The 23,405-nt window shown below is 50.9% G+C and overlaps 1 protein-coding gene across 4 annotated transcripts in view; it reads right to left on the bottom strand.

Moving 5' to 3' along the window:
- The window catches only part of FAM234A (family with sequence similarity 234 member A), a 29,947-nt gene extending 6,913 nt beyond the window's left edge, over positions 1-23,034 (bottom strand). The window contains exons 1-4 of one of the 4 annotated variants that reach the window (XM_055339849.1): positions 22,753-23,034; positions 6,200-6,315; positions 5,838-5,938; positions 2,712-3,012 (exon numbers count right to left, since the gene is read on the bottom strand). In XM_055339849.1, the coding sequence (XP_055195824.1) occupies positions 2,712-2,982 (271 nt within the window). In that variant the 5' untranslated portion in view covers positions 2,983-3,012; positions 5,838-5,938; positions 6,200-6,315; positions 22,753-23,034. Of the gene's footprint in view, positions 1-2,711; positions 3,013-5,837; positions 5,939-6,199; positions 6,316-6,427; positions 7,013-22,752 lie in introns of all 4 variants that reach the window. The other 3 variants (XM_055339848.1, XM_055339847.1, XM_055339850.1) reach the window with 3 other exon arrangements.
- Between the last annotated feature and the right edge of the window lie 371 nt (positions 23,035-23,405).

Here is a 23,405-nt window from a genome sequence, read left to right as displayed (position 1 = left end):
ATCCAGCAACCAAGGAAAAGGAAAAGGGCTATACGCCATGATCTAGTGGGGTCTGCCTCAACAATTCAAGGCTGATTTAACATCTGAAAATCAATATAAATTCCATATTAATAGGAATAAAGGGCAAAAACCACCCAGTTGTCTCACAACCATAAAAAAGCATCTGACAATATTCAACACCCTTTCATGATAAAAAAAACTGTTAAAGGGTGTCTATGAAAAAACCTACAGCTATCATCATACTTAATGCTGAAAGAGGCAGTTTCCTTCCTAAGCTCGAGGAGATCTTTGTTCTTACCTGTCCAACGTCACCTGTTCTGTTGGCTGGAGGTCTTAGCCAGTAAACTCCAGCAAGAAGAAGAAAGAAAAAGGAATCAGATTGGAAAGGAAGAAGCAGGGCAGCCCAGGTGGCTCAGTGGTTTAGCGCCGCCTTCAGCCCAGGGCATGATCCTGGAGTCCTGGGATCGGGTCCTGCGTTAGGCTCCCTCCATGGAGCCTGCTTCTCCGTCTGCCTGTGTCTCTGCCTCTCTCTCTCATGTCTCTCATGAATAAATAAAATCTTAAAAAAAAACCAACCTGTCTGCTTTGCAATATTACATGCTTATGTAGGAAACTGCAGAGAATATACACACACACCTCCTAGTCTAATTAATGAGGTCAACAAGGTCACAAGACAAAAGATCAATGTAGTATCAGTAGTATTTCTGGGGCACTTGGGTGGCTCAGTAGGTTGAGTGTCCAACTCTTGGTTTCAGCTCAGGTCAGGGTCTCGGAGTCATGAGATGGAGCCCATCAGGCTGCACCGAGGGCTCTGTACTCCAGGGAAGTCGGCTGGGGGTTCTTTCTAGCCTCTCCCTCTCCCCCTCCCTGCTGCCCCTCCAGGTGCTCAAGCTCTCTCCAAAGAAAAGGACAGAAAAGAACCTTACAAAGATGCAAAGATAAGCCACTGGCTGCAAATATTTGCAAATCATATATTTCATAAAAGACTTGTATCTGCAGTACATAAAGAACTTTTATAATTCCACAATTAAAAAATCATATTTTTGGAGGCTCAGTCATTCAAGCGTCCAACTTGTGATCTTGGCTCAAGTTTCCATCTCAGGGTTGTGAATTTAAGCCCCACACTGGGCTCCGTGCTTAAAACAATAACATAAAATATATGATTTTATTTTTTAAAGATTTTTAAAAAAATTTTTTTAAAGATTTTATTGAGAGCGAGAAAGATCATGAGCAGGGGCCATAGACAGAGGAAGAAGCACATGCCCCGCTGAGCAGGGAGCCCAATGCGGGACTCGATCCCGGTACCCTGAGATCACGACCTGAGATGAAGGCAGATGTGTCACCAAATGAGGCACCTAGTTGCCCCTTATATTTTTCAAATGAGCAAGAATTTGTTTTTGTTTTTTTTTAATTTTTATTTATTTATGATAGTCACACACAGAGAGAGAGAGAGAGGCAGAGACATAGGCAGAGGGAGAAGCAGGCTCCATGCACTGGGAGCCTGACGTGGGATTCGATCCTGGGTCTCCAGGATCGCGCCCTGGGTCAAAGGCAGGTGCCAAACCGCTGCGCCACCCAGGGATCCCTCAAATGAGCAAGAATTTGAAGAGACATTTACCAAAGAAGATTTGAGAATGGCCAGTACCCCATGAAGAGATGCCCATCAGCATCCTGAGTCATTAGAGAAATTCAAAGTCAAACCACAACGTGATGGCTCTCTGTGGTCTGGGATGCGGAGAACGCAGAATCGCCGGGGTCGGGGGAGCCGGGAACGGTGCCGCCCGACAGAGGCAGCTGGGCTGTGACTCAGAAAGCTACAAATCAACTTACCACGAGTTTCAACATCTTCACTCCTAGCAATCTACCTGAGACCGAAAAACATGCGTCCATGCAAAGACCAATGTATAGTGTTCCTCGTGGTATCAGTCATAAAGGTAAGACAGTGAGCCACCCAGATGTGCACCAACAGGTGAACCTGTCGTGAGGTGTCATATGCGCAGGAAGCCTGTTCAGCCCCAGAGAGAAGCGGGGGACACGCTGTAACCAACAGATGGGCCTCAGTGAGAGAAGCTGGACCAGGACACAGGTCACGTGATCCTGTTCACGGGCCAAGTCCACAGAAGGCAAGACTGAAGGCAGGAGGCAACTGGTGGCAGCCTGGGCTGGGGGACGGGGCTGCTGGAATCTTCGGAAATGGGACCGTGCTGACAGTTGCACAGCTGCTCCGTGAATAGACTAAAAGTCATGGAGGCGCATACGTAAAACAAGTGACTGATCTGTCGTACAGATTATGCTTCAATAAAAGCTGCAGAAAACCAGCATACTTTATTCCCCCCTCTCAAAATTAAGCTTCAGACTCTGAGGCCTAACTGAGAAAGTCCCTTGGCTGCAGGAGACACCCAGCAGTGCGGCATGACAGGCCCAGGCCGCGGCATTTACACCCACCGCTGCTCCCACTCGTGACCAAGCCAAGAGTCCAGAGAAAGGCTGACTCGGGGCTTTTCATGAAGGCTGGTTCTGTGGGAGACACGGGGCACGTGGCGTCGGCGCTGCCAGCCGCAGTTGGTGGAGCCCGTCATGAACCCGGCCCCGAGATCTGCGGTTTCTTTAAATTCCAAAAGTGGCCAAATGGGCGCCTCCCTTGGTGCACACAGCCCAGGGCCTGCCGGTGCCCCCTGCACCCCACCCCAGGACCGGGCCCCGGGGCACACCTGCCGCGCTGTAGTCTATCCGCCACATCCCCTGCGACGCGGGCCGTTCCGGGCACGGGATGATGAACGAAACTACGAACACTACGAACAGGCAGACAAACAGTGAAAGAAAAAACACGACGGTGCGGCACCGGGAGAGGCGGGGCTGCCGGGGCGAGCTTTTCAGCTTCTCGTCTGCGTGGCCCGGGTTTCCTGGGGTCTCGGGCAGCCTCTTGTCTTCATTCCTCAGGGGGTGGATTTCGGCTTCTAGGTCCTTGCTGTCCATCGTCATATGCACATCCCAGAGCTCCGCTCCTGGTTGCTGCGTCAATAGAACAGGGACAGTCACACGGCTGCCGCCCCCCAAGCCTCCCGGGGCCCTGCCCTGCGCGGCCTCCCCGCGTGGGTGCGGCCGTCACTGGACCATCAGCCTGAGAAGCAAAAGCTAAATGTTGACGATGTCGCGGACGCCACCCACGACGGTCTAACTGGCAGACTGGTTGTGCAGAGTCAGCGGGCGGGGGTATTTTCATCCCGAACCCCACCCCACCCCACCCCCGGTGTCGCCTCTGGTGCTGGGGCCGCGGCAGGTCATACACCCACCGCGAGGCGTTAACTAAGCCCCGTGGGCCCACAGACCGCACAGTGGCCAGCACCCCCACGGGGCCGCCCCAGAGGGCTGAGCCCCGAGGAGAGCAGGCGACAGCGAAGGCGGCTTTGCTCGCCAGCCGGCCTGCGCTCACTGTGCTAAATGGGCAAACGACTTGACGTGACCACGTCCCGTTTCCTTGTTTATTTATTTTTAAGATTGTATTTATTTATTCATGAGAGACACAGAGAGAGAGGGAGAGACACAGGCAGAGGGAGAAGCAGGCTTCCTGAGGGGAGCCCGACTCGGGACTTGATCCCAGGCCCGGGGGTCAATGACCTGAACTAAAGGCAGCCGTTCAACCACTGAGCACCCCCCCTGCCCCCCCGGCGTCCCGCTCCATGTCCTTACTTGTAAAAGGAATCCAGCGTCTGTTTTGAGGGCTGCTGGAAGGATGTAGGTCGCAGATTCATATAAAGCACTCCTCACAGCGCCTGACATTAAGCACTCAAACGCTAGCTGATTGTTACTAATAATGACGCACGACGTGCTGGACGTCCACGGAGGAGGCAGTGGACAGCAGGCGACGGGTTCGGGGGCCCTGCCTGTGGCTGGGTGGACATCGGTGACCGTGCGGGGCCCACCTGCAGGCACCCTGGGAAATGGGGCAGGGAGGCTTCTGGGGACGGCCAGGCCACAGTACAGAGTGTGCGTGGGGCCCTGCAACTGGAAACCAGCATCCATCCCTGGGTTCCTTACACACAAGAAAGGCAGGTTTGTCTGCCTGGTGTGAGGCAAGGTATCTGCTGTTCGGGTCTTTTTTAAACCTCCAAACCAGTGTCCTAACAAATGCACTGTGTCAAGAGAACGAAAGGGCCTATGGGTCTGAGTTGTCAGCCTTGTGGACCCAAGAAGGTGGACGGTACAGGCCTCAAAGGGAGGATGAGGCCAGCGGCAGGCGACCGATGGACGCTGGTAGCTCAGAGTGGCCCCCCAAGGACAGCTTATGGAAGATGGGAGGAGACCAGAGACGGCTGGTTTTTCTGATAAACTTTTTACTTTCTGACTTTAACTGGTTTTCTCTATATAATTAAAACAATTCATTTAAACACCTGTGTGTAGCCACCTGGGTGGTCCAACTCTTGGTTTTGGCTCAGGTCATGCTCTCAAGGTCGGGGGATCGAGCCCAGCGTCGGGAGCCCCTCTCGGCCCCACCCCACAACCTGTGCACACCCCCATAAGGGTAGCTTTTTTTAATTTTTTTTTATTTATGATAGTCACACACAGAGAGAGAGAGAGAGGCAGAGACACAGGCAGAGGGAGAAGCAGGCTCCATGCACCGGGAGCCCGATGTGGGATTCGATCCCGGGTCTCCAGGATCGCGCCCTGGGCCAAAGGCAGGCGCCAAACCGCTGCGCCACCCAGGGATCCCCCCATAAGGGTAGCTTTAAACACAAAATAGTGAAAGATGACGAGTGCCACTGAGCGTGCGGAGCAGGTGGGCCCCTGTGTGCTACTGGTGGGAATGTAACCCGGTGCCAGCTGCAGGGGAAACCACCTGACAGATCCTCAAAGTTTAAACAGAGGTACCGGTGATCCAGCGATTCCACTTCTGGGGGGGGTACACCCAAGAGAGCCGGAAATGGACTCACACAAAAACTTACAAAGGTTCAAGGCTTCATTCTCTGTAACAACCCAGATCATCCCTCACCAGACGGATAAACACAACACAGCAAATCCACACAATGGAATAGTACTTGCCATAAAAGGAATGGAGCATGACACCTACCGCAGGGATGGAAGCCTCTCTGCCCCCCGAGATGCCTGGACAGAGAGAGGGCACGGGCTAGGGCTCCACGTATGTGAAATGTCCGGGACAGGCAAATCCACAGTGGCAGAAAGTAGACAGGTGGTTCCGGGGCTGGGGGCACCGCGAGCCACTGCTAATGTGCAGGGTTCCCAGGTGATGAGAGTGGTGGCTGTGACTACAAACACTGTGACTGCACTCATGTCACTAATGGTAGATTTTTTTAAAATTTTTTTATTTATTTATGATAGTCACACAGAGAGAGAGAGAGAGGCAGAGACACAGGCAGAGGGAGAAGCAGGCTCCATGCACCGGGAGTCCGACGTGGGATTTGATCCCGGGTCTCCAGGATCGCGCCCTGGGCTAAAGGCAGGTGCTAAACCGCTGCGCCACCCAGGGATCCCCACTAATGGTAGATTTTATGTTAGGTGCGTTTACCACGATTTAAAGAGAGACCCAAGCAAATCTGTGTGCATTCTCCTTCACTCTGAGACAGGAGGGCTAAGGTCTTGGAAGTCAGAAGAGGTGTGGCCGACTAAGGCAGTGAGCTGCACACGGGGGAATCAAACAATGACTCATGACCAGGGACCTCATTAAACCCAAGCACCTGACATGGGTGCGGAGGTGAGACAGGGGTTTCTGGAGGAGTAACCAGGGAGAGAGCCTGCAGTCAGGCTCAGCCCGCAGAGAAGCTGCTTATTCAGCAGATCTAGATGCTGTGCCCCAAGGAGAGGGTGTCTGATGTATCTACCTTGGGAAAAGGAAAGAAATCACAATGCTGAAATTCTTGATCTTTAGGGGTGCCCGGTAGCTCAGTCCGTCGGGTGTCCCGACTCTCAGTTTCAGCTCAGGCTGTGGGATCAAACCATGCATCAGGCTCTGTACTCAGCAGGGCCTCTGCTCTAGGTTCTCTCCCCCTCTCCCTCTGCCCCTCCTTGCACATGCACTCGCGCTCTCTCTCTCAAATAATACTTAAAATCTTAAAAAAAAAAAAAAAAAAGCTCTGTCTTTAAAGAGCACACTGTCCACCGGGGCACAGTGGGAAGGCACCCTAAGACTCTCCATCCAAGAATGAGGGGCTCCCTTCAAAGGGACGCGAGTACCCACACCTACCTGGTGGAGGAGCAAGAGGGGATGTGCTCAGCATCAGCTCCTGGACTAGGACAGCCGCCGGCACACCTGGTGACTGGGTCTGGATGGGAAATCTGCTTTCATCAGCCCAGGCAGACCTAAGGGTGGTGAAGCCATTGGTGAAGTACACTGGCTGAGGGACACGGGTCCTCAGCAGTGGCTTCACATCGGAGTCCCCTTCACGGCCCTGAGGCCACAGCCCGACCACACCTGGACGGGGCCAAGCAGCCTGAGTGATTCCAGGAACAGCCAAGTGGAGCAGCACGGCTGGGAAGCCTGCTTTCAGTGGCTCTGGCCACCCCCTCGTCCCAGTCTCCTGGGCCCTGGCGGAGACTCCGCCCCCACGCAGAGCCTGCTGAGACCTCTGCAACCCTGTCGCCAGAGGCTATTTCCTGGGTGTTCTTCTCCTTGGAGCTCTTGGCAAGTTTAGGCGAGTGAAGTCAGATGCAGATCCCAACCCATGAGGGCAGACCGCTCCTTTCCTGAGCAGTCTCTGAATCCCTAAGTGACGTGGGACCCGAAGGCTGAGCGCAGAGGACAGTGCATTACAAGTATTACTGATGTTGAGTTTCCCGGTCAGCAGTAAATACACGTGAGACATCTGAAAGGTGTACAGGTGGAAGTCTCCCTCCTGGGCCCAAGACGGATGCGTGTTACTGGTTTCTTATACGTCCCTCCAGAAATCATTCATTCATTCATTTATTCATTTAGAGAGGAGAGAGAGAGAATCTCAAGCAGACTTCTACTGAGTGTGGAGCTGGACACGGGGCTCAATCTCACACCCTGAATGGTGACCTGTGGCGTAATCAAAAGTCAGATGCTTAAGTGACTATACCACTCAGGCACCCCCCCACACAAATTATTTTTATGTAGTAAAAGTGATTTTTGCGTGTTGGCTATATTTAATTTTATATAGTACATTGTTTTTTAGGCCTTCATTTATTGGGTAGAAAACTTAGAAAGAAAAGCATTCCCAACTAATATTCTCATTAGAGTTATATGAGTCAAACTACAAATAAAATACTAAGGTACGATTGAGGTGGGATCGCTGATAATCTTAAACTAGTTTCTCACAAATTCGTTTTGATTTCAGATCAGTTTATGACCTTCTACAAATGTCTTAATGGCTGGATCACAGTTTTTTTTTTTTTAAGATTTTATTTATTTATTCATGAGAGACCCAGAGAGAGAGAGAAGCAGAGACGCAGGCAGAGGGAGAAGCAGGCTCCCTGCAGGAAGCCTGACATGGGACTCCATCTAGGGACCCCAGGGTCACGCCCTGGGCTGAAGGGAGAAACCTAATTGCTGAGCCCCCCAGGCATCCCTATTTTCTCTATTTTTAAAGTAATCTCTGTGCCCAACGTGGGGCTCAAATGCAGGACCCCGAGACCAGAATGGCATGCTTCACCCACTGAGCCAGGCAGGAGCCCCAGACCATTTTCACTTTTCAAACACAGGACAGGGTAGCCCCGGTGGCACAGTGGTTTAGCGCCGCCTGCAGCCCAGGGTGTGATCCTGGAAACCCGGGATCGAGTCCCACATCGGGCTCCCTGCATGGGGCCTGCTTCTCCCTCTGCCTGTGTCTCTGTCTCTCTCTCTGTCTCTCATGAATAAATAAATAAAATATTAACAAACACAGGACATCTTTTCGTTTTAGGGGAGGTAGGTGTGGGTAGAGGCAGAGGGACAGGGAGACAGAATCTCAAGCAGGCTCCACACTCAGCGGGGAGCCCAACGCAGGGCACAGGACCACACCTTGAGATCATGACCTGAGCCAAAACCGAGAGTCGGACGCTTAACGGATGGATCCCCCCCAGGGCCCCAACACACGGCACCTTTAAGCAAGTGCATGGAAAGGTCTATTACTGGCAGAACTGGTTCAATGACCACTTGTGATCAATTACAAGACATTTGATGGAGATAAGCACTGTGAATAGCGTGTGTTGTGAGTCACAAAATCACAGAACATTCCGTCAAGCTCTGGAACCTGTATATACTTTGGGGCCATAGGAGCTGATAGTTTTATTTATAACCTTGTAAACTGCTATTTATGTATGAAACAAAGAGGAAAACATGGGGAAGGGGTTGTGTTGACAGAAGGATTCTTTACTGTGTGACTGTTCTTCAATGTAAACATTTTTAGTACAAACTTAAGGGCATCAAGTAAAGTAATACAATCCCACGGTGTGTCCACTACCAAAGACAAAAATAAAACCAATCTCGTTTAAAAAAAGAGAAAGATTATTAGCACCCAAATTAAAGAACCCTGAATATGCATCCAAATGGTCTAAAATACGAAAACTGTCGATTTTGAAGCTGGGTCTGGTAGGCAGCTCTACCTCCTTTGTGCCTTGCGGCTTTCGGCAGACGTGGTAACGAAGGCGGGATCTCCTCGTCCAGCTACGGGTTTCTCGCTGGGAAGATGAGGAGATGTCTGCGGAGAGCCCACTCCATGCCCCTGGCCACTGTCACCATGTTCCTCGAGCTGTTTATCCTGTGTGTCTACTTTCTCCAGACGCCGGGACACCGGACCTGGCTCGCTTGCCGCCTCCCTCCTGTGAAACGTACTGCTTCGCGTCTGGAGCTGCCCAGGGCCCAGCGAGCCACGCGTGACCTTCCGAGAGCCTGAGCTTCTGGAAGCAGCACAGGCTCTGTGTGAAGATCCCCAAAGCCTTCCGGTGAGGTCTGGTGAGCTGCCACCCTCGGGAACGGCCTGTCAGGGTGCTTGACAAAGCGCGTCCCCCTCCCACTGGTGGTTTACGGGTGATTCAGATGGCCTGGAAATGAACGCTTTCACTCAACAGTCACATATACATTTACGTTTTAAAGATTTATTTGAGAGAAAGAGAGAGAGAGACTGCAAGTAGGGGAGAGACACAGGGACAGAAAGAATCTCAAGCAGACTCCCTGCCGAGCATGGAGCCCGACGTGGTCGCACGACCCTGACATCACGACCTGAGCTGAAACCAAGGGTCAGAAGCTTATCGGACTGCGCCGTCCGGGCGTCCCTGCCACATCCGTGGTTTTCACAGGTGACTTTCCACATATGGTTAAGTCCTTGTGGTCTTAGGTATCTGGTAACTGATCAACTTTCCTTTGCTGTTTATTTTGAGATTACTGGTATAGAGGAGGTTGCAAAGATCACCCTGACAGGTCTGGTCTCGCCCTCCAGCCAGTGTCCCCTGTCGTCATAGCACAACTACAGCATCAAAACCAGAAAACAGTTTTTCTAAATGGCAGGTGCCATTTTATCATGTGCATGCACTCGTGCGTGTCAGCATACAGAACCATTCTAACACAAGTCTCCCTGGTGTGAGCTCTTTAGAGTCATACCCACCAAGGCCTCCCTGCCATCTCTAACCTCTGGCCATCACAGATCTGTTCTCCACTTCAAAAATTTTGTCATTTTGAGAATGTTATGTAAACAGTCACAGTGCCTGAACTTCAAAACTGGCTTTCTAAAAAAAAAAAAAAAAGAAAGAAAAAAAAAAAAAGAAACTGGCTTTCTTCACTCATCATGATGCCCCTTGAGGTCCACCTACGTTGTCCATTACTTTTTTTTTTTTCCAAAGATTTTATTTATCCATGAGAGACACAGAAAGAGGCAGAGACACAGGTAGACGGAGAAGCTGGCTCCATGCAGGGAGCCGATCAGGACTCGATCCTGGAACTCCAGGATCACGCCCTGGGCTGAAGGCAGGTGCCAAACCGCTGAGCCAACCCAGGGATCCCCTGATCTTTTTTCCATTATACAGTGTTCCACTCTGTCCGTGGTTATTTTATTTTTAAATGATTTATTTATGTGAGAGAAAGGGAGAGGGTACACATGCATGAGTTGGGGGAAGCTACAGAGAGAGAGAAAGAGAAGCAGGCTCCCCGCCCCCCTCTATCAGGGAACCCAATGCAGGGCAGGATCCCAGGACCCTGAGATCATGACCCAAGCCAAAGGCAGCCGCCCAGCTGACCAAGCCACCCAGGTGCCCCCAGGTCCCTAGTTATTTTCTTAGTTATTCGTCTTTTTTTTTTTCCTAAGATTTTATCTATTTATTCATGAGAGACACAGAGAGAGCGCGAGAGAGGTAGAGACACAGGCAGAGGGAGGAGCAGGCTCCATGCAGGGAGCCTGACGCAGGACTCGATCCTGGGACTCCAGGATCAGGCCCTGGGCCGAAGGCAGGCGCCAAACCCACTGAGCCACTCAGGGATCCCGAGTTACTCCTCTTTTGATTAAAGTTTGCATGGTTTATCTTTTCCTATCCTTTCACTTTCAATCCACCTGTATCATTAAATATATACGAAATATTATTTATCCAAGTAATCTCTAAACACAACATGGGGCCTGAACTCATGACTCTCAGATCAAGAGTCATACGCTGTTCTGAGCCAACCAGGGCACCCCACAAACCATCATATTTAAAGTAGGTTTCTTTCAGACAGCATATGGGTCAACTTTTTTTCTATAAATACACTCTAACAATCTTTTATTTTCAGACATTTTCTTTTTTTTTTTAAGATTTATTTATTCATGATAGAGAGAGGCAGAGACACAGGAGGAGGGAGAAGTAGGCTCCATGCTGGGAGCCCGAAACGGACTCGATCCCGATCCCAGGACTCCAGGATCAAGCCCTGACAAAGGCAGGCGTTAAACCGCTGAGCCACCCAAGGATCCCCCAGACATTTTCTTTTAAGGAAATCATTGATATGTTAGGCCTTTAATCTGCCTTTTTGTTTTGTTGGTTCCCTGTCTTTTGTGTCTTGTTTTTCTCCTTCCTGACTTCCTATGGCTGCTTAACGTCATGTAGAATTCTAGTTGCTTTGGCGCTCGCGGTTTGCTTAGATTGAGTGGCAGCTCTGGGTATCACATTAGACACACTTAACTTATCACAATGACTGGCGTCAGCATTTTACTGACTCAGACAGAAGCAGGAAAACCTTACATCCCTGTGTCCTCCGACCTCCTCCTGGACAGCCCCTTCCTCCACAGACACTGAGAACCACAGGAGTGTAACACATCCTGCTTCAACCACCAAACATGACTCAGGAAAGTTTACTGGATTTACTCATAGTTTTGCTTTTTCTATTTTTTTCTTCCCAACACTCCAAGACCCCTTCTACCATTTCCTTTCTTTCAAGAATTTATTTGGGATCCCCAGGTGGCTCAGCGGTTTAGTGCTGCCTTCAGCCCAGGGCATGATCCTGAGGTCCCGGGATTGAGTCCCACATCAGGCTCCCCGCATGTTGCCTGCTTCTCCCTCTGCCTGCATCTCTGCCTCTCTCTCTGTGTCTCTCATGTACAAATAAAATCTTTTTTAAAAAATAAAATAAAGTGTATTTAACAGAAGAAATGAGGAGCACCTGGGTGGCTCAGTCGGTTGAGAGGCCGACTCTTGATTTTGGCTCAGGTCACAATCTCTAGGTCATGGGTTTGAGCCCCGCATCAGGCTCTGTGCTGGGTGTGGAGTCTCCTTGGGACTCTCTCTCCCCCTGTCCCCCGTCTCCCTGCTCACAGGCACTCTCTCAAATAAATAAATCCTAAAAAAAAAAAGAGAAAGATTCTCTCTCCCTTTCCCTCTGCCCCTCCACCCCACTTGTGCTCTCTCCCCCCCCCCTCAAATAAATAAATAGAAGTAAGTTGATTAAAGAAAAGTACTACATGAAATGACTCTATAGGTAAGCTGCAAGTATGCCAGAGGTCCTGAGAGTGGTTGGTGAGTGAACTCTGGAGGAATGCAGATGGTGGAGCAGAGAAGCTGGAACCCTCCGCCGTTGCCCTGTGCCAGCTGAGATCTGCTCTCCCGAAACCAGCCCCTGATCCAAATGCTGTGGAGTCTCCCAAGTGTCTAAAGAGCACCAGTGAAGAAGCCATATGAGGTGATTTTCACGTGCTGCTCACAGGCCTGGACGGGCCCTTCAGTGGCCCCGAAGAGCCTAACCCTAATGCCTTCCTGTTGCTAAGTCTGCCTGGAACATCCTTCCCTTTCAGGTCGCATCCATCCCTTAAGGCCCACTGCAAATGCATCTTATTTAATGAAGGCTTTTCTGATTTTTCTAACCAAATGTGACCCAAAGGCCGTCAATGTTTCTGGCTATTTGTGGGGAGTGGGGACATCAGTCACAATTTAGGAACACTGATTTCCCACATAATCTAAGTCACAAGGAAGGGCACAATCCAGGGGAGTGGCTGGGCCTGGAGGTCCACCCCCTGTCTGGGGCACCTTGGCCATATTACCTACCCAGTCTCTCTGTCTGCAAAGTCCTTGCTTGCCCAAGAGATTTTACCAAACTAGGTAGAAAGGGATTTTGTTGGCAAGATATTAGACAGTATCCAGATTCATGGGAAGGCTAGAGCACCACACTCAGGACACAGGTGGATGACTAGAGACGCTAGGTGGCCAAGATCACAGTGAGACCATGGTCTGAGCCCCCCTCAGACAGGGCTCCCTGGCCCCTGCCTCGCCTCCCACCGCCCCTCCCAGGGCAGGCGGGGCCCCCCTTCAAATTGTGGGCTTTGCAAGAACCCTGTACTCTCAGGTGGAGTGTTCCAGGTGCAGCCAGTACCCCACACTTTCACCCATGCTCCAGAGAAGTCTGGAGACAGCAGCCGACACATAGCACAGAGTCCTATAGAAAAAGACAGCCAGGGGACCCTTGGGTGGCTCAGCAGTTGAGCGTCTGTCTTCAGCTCAGGGCGTGATCCTGGAGTCCCGGGATTGAGTCCCACGTCGGGCTCCCCGCAGGAAGCCTGCTTCTCTCTCTCTCCCTGTGTCTCTCATGGATAAATAAATAAAATCTTTAAAAGAAAGAAAAAAGAAAAAGAGAGCCAACACTATCCTAAAGGAAGAACTTCTTTTAAATGTAGAGAAATAACATGAAAATGTTACATCCAGGTTTCCTAGTCCTGTGGGCTGACCACCTAGCTGCCCGAAGACATCATGTTACACTGTGACCAACGTCAAAGACCTCATCTTGGGCAAAGTCTGACCTCAGAGGGTTATTTTTATATTGGGGTCAATAATAAAAAAATTCTGAAAAATAAGATAAAACTCTGCCTTGTAACATCTTTGACAATTCAAAAGTCTTCGTATCGCGGGGTGGCAGGAGGACCAGGCCACGCAGAGGAGACACAAGCAGCTACCATGACCACATGAAGAAATGTGCCCCTGGGGGAGGGCAAGACCCTCTTAGACGGAGGGTTCGGGTGCAGGGTGTCCCAGGACACCGCAACCCTGGGGCCTGATGGCTAGAGGCTGGCAGGCAGCTCAGACCCCATCTCTGTGAAGAGCAAGTTGTCCCTGCATGTTTCTGTAGGAGTCACCGGCTCACTTCAATTACTTGTAACAATTTCTTTTTCTGGGATCCCTCGGTGGCGCAGCGGTTTGGCACCTGCCTTTGGCCCAGGGCGCGATCCTGGAGACCCAGGATCGAATCCCACATCGGGCTCCCGGTGCATGGAGCCTGCTTCTCCCTCTGCCTGTGTCTCTGCCTCTCTCTCTCTCTCTGTGACTATCATAAATAAATAAAAATTAAAAAAAAACAATTTATTTTTCTGTTTTTAATCATTAATTGAGTTCCAAGACTTAGTCCCAGTGAAATTACAGATACTTCATAACAAACAGATAAAGGATACTGTGATCCTTCCCCAGAGGTTTCCTGTCTTTGAGAGGAAACACACCGGAGTCCTATAACTTCATCTACCTCAAAACCAACAGAGGTGGGCAGATGGAGAGAGGTCAGCCCACGGCTGTGGGCCCCTCAGGAGCTCACAGCAGCCGCACCCAGGAGCTCTTCGGGGAGTGGCGCTGCGCTGGGGCACTGGGGCTCTGGGGCGATGCCAGGGCACGGGGGGCCGCGCCGGCCACTCTGTCCGACGGTCAGCTCCGCACCAGACCGAACTGCAGCTGCACAAATCCAGCTGCCGCACAGACGCACATGTGAGCAGCACAGCTGAGCACGTACAGGCCGGCGAGGCAGGAGCACGGGGCTGCAGCCCATGGAGCGCGCCAATGGCCGTTTCCTGCCTCCGATAACGAGCGCACTTCCGTAAGACACTTGAAGGGCACGGGGACAGCTCCGCACAATTTTTGTGACATCTTAAGAGTCTATACTTAGTTCAAAATAAACAGTTAAAAAAAGAAAATGAAAAGAAGAAAGCTTCTGGCAGGAGGCCGGGTCAGAGCTTCTTCCAAGCGGAGAGGGAGAACCAGCCTCCCCGCGGGCAGCCCTGGGCGGCGCCCAGGAGACCTTAGTAGAAGCTCTTTTGTTCCGGAGGCAGGGAACTCTGTGTGCTTTGTTTTGTTTGTTTTTGGCAGAATGTCAACAACCATGGGGTTCTGTGGTAACTGGAAGGCATCTCAGAGAACAGCCAAACCCCGGGCAGGCTACAATTCTCTTTTTCACAATAATGACCGGCCTCCTGAAAGCCGCCCTAGCAATCATTTCCCTTCCCACTGTGGTAAAGAAAGACACTCGCAGTTCGTCAGCATAACTCGCTTGCAATCACAGCCCCAGACACCGGAGCACAAAGCAAATGCCAGAGTTTACTGGGGTCACGGAAGTCCAAGGGCTCCCTGATGCCTAGGCGCCCAATGGGCTGGGAGTCTGCTCTGCTAAACAGCCTCTACGCCCTGCCCTCGAGGGCTTGCTTCAGAAAACCTGTGCCCTCCCAAGACGCAGCTTTGACCAGAAACGCCCTCTGCAGGCCCAGGTAAGACTTTCCTGGAATGACAATCACCAGCCACCACGGAAACCCAGATACAGCAGAGGCTTTCTGTTAAAACACAGGACCAAAAACAGGCCAACCACCAGAAGTTGCCTCCAACCTATGGTTAACCTACGAGTGGATGCCCAGACCCAGAACTTTCACTTTCCCATGCTTACCTGGGGTTCTCGGGGCTCTTTCTGGTGCAGAACGAGAAAACTTTCAAAGGAAAGAACACGAAGAATGTCTTTCCAGGTGAAGTCTACCCCGACTGGACTCCCCACCTGGCTTTTTCAGCCTCGGCTTCGTACATACCCGAACACACCACAGGGTGTGTTCTTTACCCTTTTGTCTAAAACCACAACTTCTGTTAAGTTCCCCATAAAGAGGGAATAAGAGAAATTCAAAAGGTATTTTGCCTCTGATAACACAATGAAACCTCTAGAATCAAGAGCCTGGAACATCCCTGACACTGTGTACATGTTTATGCATCAGTCCTCATCTGCCAGCGGAGGAAAGACCCACAGCCACAGGTCTGTGGCTTGAAATAGGCACACCCACCTAACAGAGGCTTCTGCAAGTCCCCCCAGGACATGATGTGCACCTGTGCCTTAGAGACATTAGATGTGAGAAGAGAGCCTAGGGGACTGGTACCATGTTAACCCCAAGTCAGTTAAGTCCAAAAGGGGAACAGTCCATATCTATGAAATTAAATGAACACTTTCCAGCTACCAAAATGGAAGGAAGAGCTTTTCATCTAACATAAAAGCTGTTACGATATAAAAGGTGAAGAAAAGACAATACAGGAAAAAGGTCTTGATGTAAAGAGACACGCACCCAGTACCTGTTTGGATCTGCTCTGGCCTGGATCAGAAAATAAGCCAACACGATTTGGAGGCAGGCATTGACTGGGATTTTCTCCCATCAATTCTGAGTTGTTAATGGGAAAACTAAAAGTCCACTTTTTAACTTAATGTCAAATAAAGAGAAGTGAGAAATGTTAACAGATAAGAAAGAAAATGTATGAAAAGATGTGACTCTTAAGGACAGGTGGAGCAACAGAGGCACATGGCCCACGCGCATGGCTTCCCCGCACAGGACTGACCTGCTCCAGGGAGCTGCAGGAACCCGACACCCAGGCACCCAGCTTCCCCGGGCGTGCCCGCCAAGGCCATCAAAGCTGCCACCTTTGCCACACTGGCCACACCTGTGGCGCCAGGGTGCAAGCTCCAATCATGGGTGAGGATAAAACCAAACAGTTCACGTGGATCATGAACATATCAAGGGGGCAGGAATACCACCACCCGTTTGCAGAAGACGCAATCACAGTCCCAGACATCGGAGCACACCGGACCCAGGAGCTCTTTGGGGAGCTCCAGACACCGGAGCACACTGGACCCAGGAGCTTTCGGAGAAACAGCTCCGAAAGCTCTTTCCCAACAGTTTGCTAAGTCAGAACAGAAAATTAGAAAAGTCTCACTCTAATTGTTAATGGATTAAAAAAGTATAAAAATTGTAGCAAGGGCAGAAAGAAACCCGTTAGGACGAGTAACCGGCAATTCTACAGACATGGAAGTTGGGGGGAGGGTCCAGTTTTTTAAAGTAAACTTTGATCCTTTTTTAAGAAATTATTATTTTTTTAAGATTTTACTTATTTATTCATGAGAGACACACAGAGAGAGGCAGAGACACAGGCAGAGGGAGAAGCAGGCTCCATGCAGGGAGCCCAATGTGGGACTTGATCCCAGGACCCCGGGGTCATGCCAGGTGAGCTCAACCGCTGAGGCGTCCCAGAAGTTTGGTTTTATAGGACAATTTTGAGAATAACTTGGTAAGATTTATCTCTGTGAGGGACAAGGTCCACTTCCCTTGGCCCAGAAGCTACAGCATAGAGAAAGGAAGGCTTCCCAGCACCCAGAGGAGATCTACTTGCATTACCCAACCTACTAGAGTGACAGTTTTACAAAGGAGGACATTAATCAAGGGTATCTGCAAACTTAAACAAGAGAAAGAAAGTGTGCCTCATGTTAGACATGAGAGAGTGGGAGGGCGGCGCATTTCAGTAGGCAGAGGAGAGGAGAGGAGGGAGCAGATGAGCTTTGGGGTGGGGTACGGGGGAGGCAGAGACCAAATCTGAAGCAGCTCCGAGCTCAGGACCCTGAGCCAAAATCAAGAGTAGGACACTTAACCGAATGAGCCACCCAGGGGCCTCCAGATGAGCTTTTTATTATTTTATTTTATTATTATTTTTTAATTTATTTATGAGAGAGAGAGAGAGAGAGAGAGAGAGAGGCAGAGACACAGGCAGAGGGAGAAGCAGGCTCCATGCACCGGGAGCCCGATGTGGGACTTGATCCCGGGCCTCCAGGATCACGCCCTGGGCCAAAGGCAGGCGCCAAACCACTGTGCCACCCAGGGATCCCAGATGAGCTTTTTAAATGAAGAAAATAGGGACGCCTGCAGGTTTCAGCAGTGGAGCACCTGCCTTTGGCTCAGGGCATGACCACGGAATCCCGGGATTGAATCCCGTGTTGGGCTCCCTGCAGAGAGCCTGCTTCTCCCTCTTCCTGTGTCTCTGCCTCTCTCTGTGTTTCTCTCATGAATAAATAAATAAATAAATCTTTAAAAAACAAATAAAGAAAATATGTAGGGAAAACTCTGGGAAAATCTTGGATTATAGATGGACTTTAACATCTAACTTCACCAGTCACGGAAACTGAAGGGACCTGTCACTAGATGGCTTAAAAAAATGAAAGGTCACCTGCTCTTGGCACAGTATTCTTAAAGTCTGGGTGGGAGTAGAGTAGACTTACCTCTTTCTGCTGGGGAAGTCTTGCCCTATTCACACTCCATTGGATTATCTTTCCAAAAGGTAAGATTTATATAAAATAGATATGCAGGTGCTTGGGGGGCTCAGTTGGTGAAGCATCAGCCTTTGGTTCAGGTCACGGACCCAGGGCCCTGGGATGGAGAGCCCCCTCCCCCCATTGGGCTCCCTGCTCAGCGGGCAGTCTGCCTCTCTCTCTCTGCCCCGGCTCCTGCTTGTGCTCTCTCCCTCTGTCAAATAAATAAATAACATTTAAAACACACACACACATACACACACACTCACACTAAATATGCTGCATCTTGTCACATATTCACTAGGCATTTGTGTTGTCTGACCTGTGAACTGCCTTTTCCACTTGGTTTGTGCTGTGACTGGACCACACACTGGTCCTCCTGCCACAGCTGGCCCAGCAGCAAGCCTTAGGAAGTTCTGGGTGAGCACTGCGGACCTGGGTCAGCCACCTTCCACACCAGAGCACTCGGATACCCCCAGGGCAGATGGAGAGCTGTCATAGGGCAGGAGGACTCTGCTGTTTTCACTGGGCAAACACAAACGTCAGTTCAATGGGGTGAGAGTGGTCTGTGGGCACTTACCTGGACCAGAAGGCAAGACGACACACAGTCGTCCTCTGTACTTCAGGGTCTCTGGTCACTAATCAATCTTAAAGCAAGTGGGCTCAACTGCTGGTCCCTCAAGCTGGCTGTTATGCACACAAATGGGTATGAATGTCTTCCACCTGAGGAGGAACTGCATCTGTCATGGCCAAGAGCAGCCCAAGTATTCGAACAGCAGTTCAACATGGGGTATTTGAGAGGCACCCACGTATCCTAGTAGGCAGCAGTGAATTTTTGGCTGAGCAGAGCAGAAGCCATGCCAGGGCAGCTATGTGTTCTGTTGCTTAGGGATGAACAACTATTTCCTCTCTTCACCAAGAAAATAATCTACAAAGAACAGGCCCTTAATCATCTTTTATATCAGAACAAATGTTAAGGTCACAGTTCCTGGATAAAGGCAAGTGTATCACAGTGCACAGCCGGCGCTCATGAACCTCAGCACAAAGGTCACTTCCTTTACACAAGTGTAAAGCATAAAGTGACCAAGGAGTAAAGTACCTCCTAAGCATAAGTCAAGGATGAACATCTATCTGCCTTTTGGACAAGTAACTACTACATAGAATAACTTTTATAGTTGGTCCAGAAAATAGCACAGAGTAGCCTTTTTCCTGAATTCTAAGGCAGATTTTATTTCCTTTGTCCACTACACCACTGTTACTTCTTGTCCTTACACTAAGGGAAGGGGGTGGAGGGGGGAGCAAAAGCCCTTGAAAAGATAATGCATAACTCTTACTCCATCACTTTGGCCAACTCTGCAAGACCAGTAGATCTTAACTTTAATTTACTTAATTTTTATCATTGTTTATTTTTTAAAACCTTTTGTCACGTAAATGTTCAAATGTTCGTTAAGCGTAGAGCCCCCCAGCCCCACGTACCTGTCACCCAGGTTCAACAATTACCCACACATGGCTGACGTTTGCCCCTACAGGCCCGCGTACCTCTCCTCCACACCCCACCTCCAATCTTTTAGAACTGTGGCTGGATCTGTCAGAGTTTGTGCTGTTCACTTAAGAATCAGCACTCTTCTCTCTCTTTTTTTTTGACATCACATCCAAACGAGCTAAGCTCCATTATAAACTATACAAAGAGGGACGCCTGGGTGGCTCAGTGGTTGAGCATCTGCCTTTGGTTCAGGGCGTGACCCGGGGTTCCGGATCGAGTCCTGTATCAGGTTCCCTGCATGGAGCCTGCTTCTCCCTCTGCCAGTGTCTCTGCCTCTCTCTCTCTCTCTCTGTCTCATGAATACATAAATAAAATCTTTAAAAAAATAAAGCTTAGAAAGAATGGGAACAAAATTCATTCAGTTCATAAAGACCAGTTTTGAGTGAGATTAGAGTGTTTTCAAACATCCAACAAACCCTATGGATTCCAGCGTTTGTCCCTGTTAACTTAGCTCCACCCTCCAACAGCCACTGCTTTAGGTGGTGTTCTTACGACTTCCCACTTGGGTTTCTGGAGTCCAATTTTCTTTCCTCAATGCTGCAAGAGACATCTTTCTAAAATATCTTTTGAAAATGTCATTCCCCTGCTTAGAACTCCCAAACTTAAACCCTTCAGGACTTTAGAACAAAGCTCAGACACGCCTCCTGCCCACCACCTCTAGTGTTGCGTCTCCCCAATCCTGCGTCCAACACGTGCTCCCCGGTCACACTGTGGACCCTGTCCCCTGCCCTCCTTCCAGTAACCCCGTGTGGCTTCAGAGCCTGCGCTGCCTGACCTGAGCTGCATACACAGCTCAGGACTCACTGAGCCACTGCTGAGACCTACCCTCAGACTGTGAGGAACCTCCAGCTACACTAGTTTTTATTGCCTTTGTTTTCCCAGGACAAAGCATAGTGCCTGGCATAAAATAAACACATCCACATGTCTGAATAAATGTCCGAATCTTGCTCTGCTCTGCTCATGTTTTCTTGGAAGAGTAATTTATTAATGAATTTATTAACCATTTGCTTGAAATCGACAGCTTGCAAAAAGCAGTTGACTTTTAAAACCTGATTATAAATAACGGTATAAATCACTTGTGGGGGTCACTTTGACTCCGTGACATGCATTCTCTCTAGTAATAGCACCTCAACTTCATGCATGTTCACCGTAGTTCTGGTGGGACTGATTCATCCTCACTTTGGGGAGGGCCCCTTACCCAGGTCTAGCTAACTAATTAGAGCCCAAACAAGCATTAGGTCCAGAATTCAGCTGGAATGATGGGGAATAGGCACTCTTTTCCCACAGGAGTGTTAAGTGCAACAGTGGTCTTAAAATATGTTCACAAACTCTTTGATGTACCTCCTTTCAAAGGTGAAGTCTTTTATACTTAATGCTGACAAGTAGAACATGGCAGGTGTCACAGAATCAGAATTCCAAAGCTAGGCCACAGAAAGCACTGTGGCTTCCATCTTCCTCTCTGCGGGAACACCACCACCGTGTGAGGACATGGGCTCCACGGAAAGGCCCACCAGGCAAGGGAATAAGGACTCTTGCCAACAGCCAGCTAGGACCCGAGGCCTCCAGTCATCGGTCATGTGAGTGTATCCTCTCGAATCAAACCCAACAGTCCCAGGCCAGACTTCAGATGACCAGTCCCAGCCAATGTTTTGGTTGCGACCAGATGAATCTCTCAACCAGTCACATCACTAAGCTACTTTTGAATTTCTGACTGACAGAAATGGAGATAATAGATGTTGGACATTTGGGGCCTGAGTGGCTCAGTCGGTTAAGTGTCCGACTTGATTTCCACACAGGTCATGATTTCTGGGTCGTGGGATCAAGCTCTGAGTTGGGCTAGTGCTGGGCATGGAGCCTACTTGGGACTCTCTCCCTTCCCACTTCTTTTTTTTTTAATTTTTTTTTTATTTATTTATGATAGTCACAGAGAGAGAGAGAGAGAGAGAGAGAGGCAGAGACACAGGCAGAGGGAGAAGCAGGCTCCATGCACCGGGAGCCCGACGTGGGATTCGATCCCGGGTCTCCAGGATCGCGCCCTGGGCTAAAGGCAGGCACCAAACCGCTGCGCCACCCAGGGATCCCTCCCTTCCCACTTCTAAATAAATAATAAATGTAGGATATTTTAATCCATTAAATTTTGTGTTGATTTTTACGCAGCAGCAAAGTAAATAAGTAGGTAGGATGGAGGCAGGAACCTAAGAAAAATCGCAACACAGCAATAGGGCAAAGAGGTGGTATGTGAGAGGATGGGGGTCTGAGAAGATGCTCCCTCCATCACCAAGTCCTGATGATCTCATTAAGCCACTGGCCCCTCTATTATTCTTGGTCCTCTGAACTTTCCCACATGAAAGCCAGTGGAGTTCCTCCATAGGTTGAGTTAGTTTTAATGGATTCTTGACACTTGAAGGCAAAAGCACTCCAATCAGTGCAACAAGGTCCAGAGAGCTGGTAAAATGCACAAATAAATGTCCACTTGATATTTGGGTCATTTCCATCTCATCCCTCCCTGCTCTGTATTCTGTTTATTATCTGTATCCTTCCACAGAAATGGAGCCCCTTGAGGACAGGGATTCTGTTTTGTGGAGTGCTACACTCTCAGCACCCAACGCCATGCCTGGCACCCCACAGTCAGTCTGTGTGTGGTGTTAATGCAAAGTGCGCTAAGTGCGTGCTCCCTGTGAGGTTGCTGCAACCAAGGAAGTGGTGCAATCTGGCAGTGGCACCAGAGACACCACCAGCCAGTACCTGCAGAGGAATACCTCACACGGGCTCCTTGGCTGCAATCCCATGGCTGCCGAGAACCCCAAAGTACCCGCAAAGGCCTCCTCTGGGATCTCACCACCCGCCCGATGACCATCAATTCGCGGGGAGCAAGAGGCTCTGAGGGCAACCCTACGTTCCCTTGCCCTTGCTCAGTGAGCCAGGATAGGTGTATGTGAGCGGTGGCCCCCTGGTGTATGTGAGACCAGTAGGTATATGTGAGGCCCCCAGGTGTATGTGAGCTCTCACCCCCGGGTGTACGTGAGGCCCTGCAGATGTGAGGCCCCCCGGTATATGTGAGGCCCGCAGGTGTCTGTGAGGCCCCAGGTGTCTGTGAGGCCCCCAGCTGTATGTGAGGCCCCCCGGTGTCTGTGAGGCCCCCCCGCCCCCCGGTGTCTGTGAGGCCCCCAGGTGTCTGTGAGGCCCTGCAGGTGTCTGTGAGGCCCCGCCGGTGTCTGTGAGGCCCTGCAGGTGTCTGTGAGGCCCCCCGGTGTCTGTGTGGCCCCCCAGGTGTCCGTGAGCCGGCGCTCAGTGCGAGCAAACCTCAACTCTGCCGTCCACCGTCCCGATGAGTGGCCGCGGGGAAGTGTCCAGGGGGGCCTGCGGGAGAGGGCTCTCAGGCGCCTTCAGCTAATTGCAGCAGCCAGCAGTGCGGCACCGTCAGAAGCACGAACAGTGAAGGTTGGCTTACCTACGGCGCGGCCAACGTTTCCTGCCCGGAGTCCTGTCTCTGGGTAAACGGAGGCTGGAGCTGGCCGTCACCAGAGCCCGTGCTGCGGGAGTCAGACCTGCTGGGCCGCCGGCCCCTGCCCCTGCGGTCGCCTCTCCACCCGCCCGCTGCGGAGGGGGGCGGGCAGCGTGGGCGAGGTCCCTCTGGGGTGCAGTCTGCCGGCGGCGGGTCGCCCGGGCCAAGAGGAGTGGCCGCCGGGGAAGGGGTGGGGCCCCGCGCGAGCCCCGCCGCGCGCACGCGCAAGGAGGACGGGACCGCGCTCACTCACCTGCGCCGCGCGCCCCGGCTCCGCCTCTAGCGTCACTTCCGGCCGGCGGGCGCGGTGGCGGAAGCGCGCGCAGAGGGAGGGTTTCCGCCCGCCGCCCGGGCTGCGGAGCGAGAGGCGGGCGGGCCTGGGTGGGGTTGAGCGCGGAGCGGGCTGGCAGGGGACGGCGGCCGCTGGCCTCCAGGTGGGCCCTCCTGCCGCCCTCTCTCGGCTTGCTGGGCTTGGCGTATTTTTTTTTTTAAGATTTTATTTATCCATGAGAGACCTGAGATACCGAGGGAAAGGGAGAGGCAGCTCCCTGCGGGGGACCCGATGGGGACTCGATCCCGGGACCCCGGGGTCACGCCCT

This window comes from Nyctereutes procyonoides, unplaced genomic scaffold (genome assembly GCF_905146905.1).
Source record: "Nyctereutes procyonoides isolate TBG_1078 unplaced genomic scaffold, NYPRO_anot_genome, whole genome shotgun sequence".
In the NCBI taxonomy this organism is placed as follows: Eukaryota; Metazoa; Chordata; class Mammalia; order Carnivora; family Canidae; genus Nyctereutes; species Nyctereutes procyonoides.
This window is presented reverse-complemented; position numbering and strand designations above follow the sequence as displayed.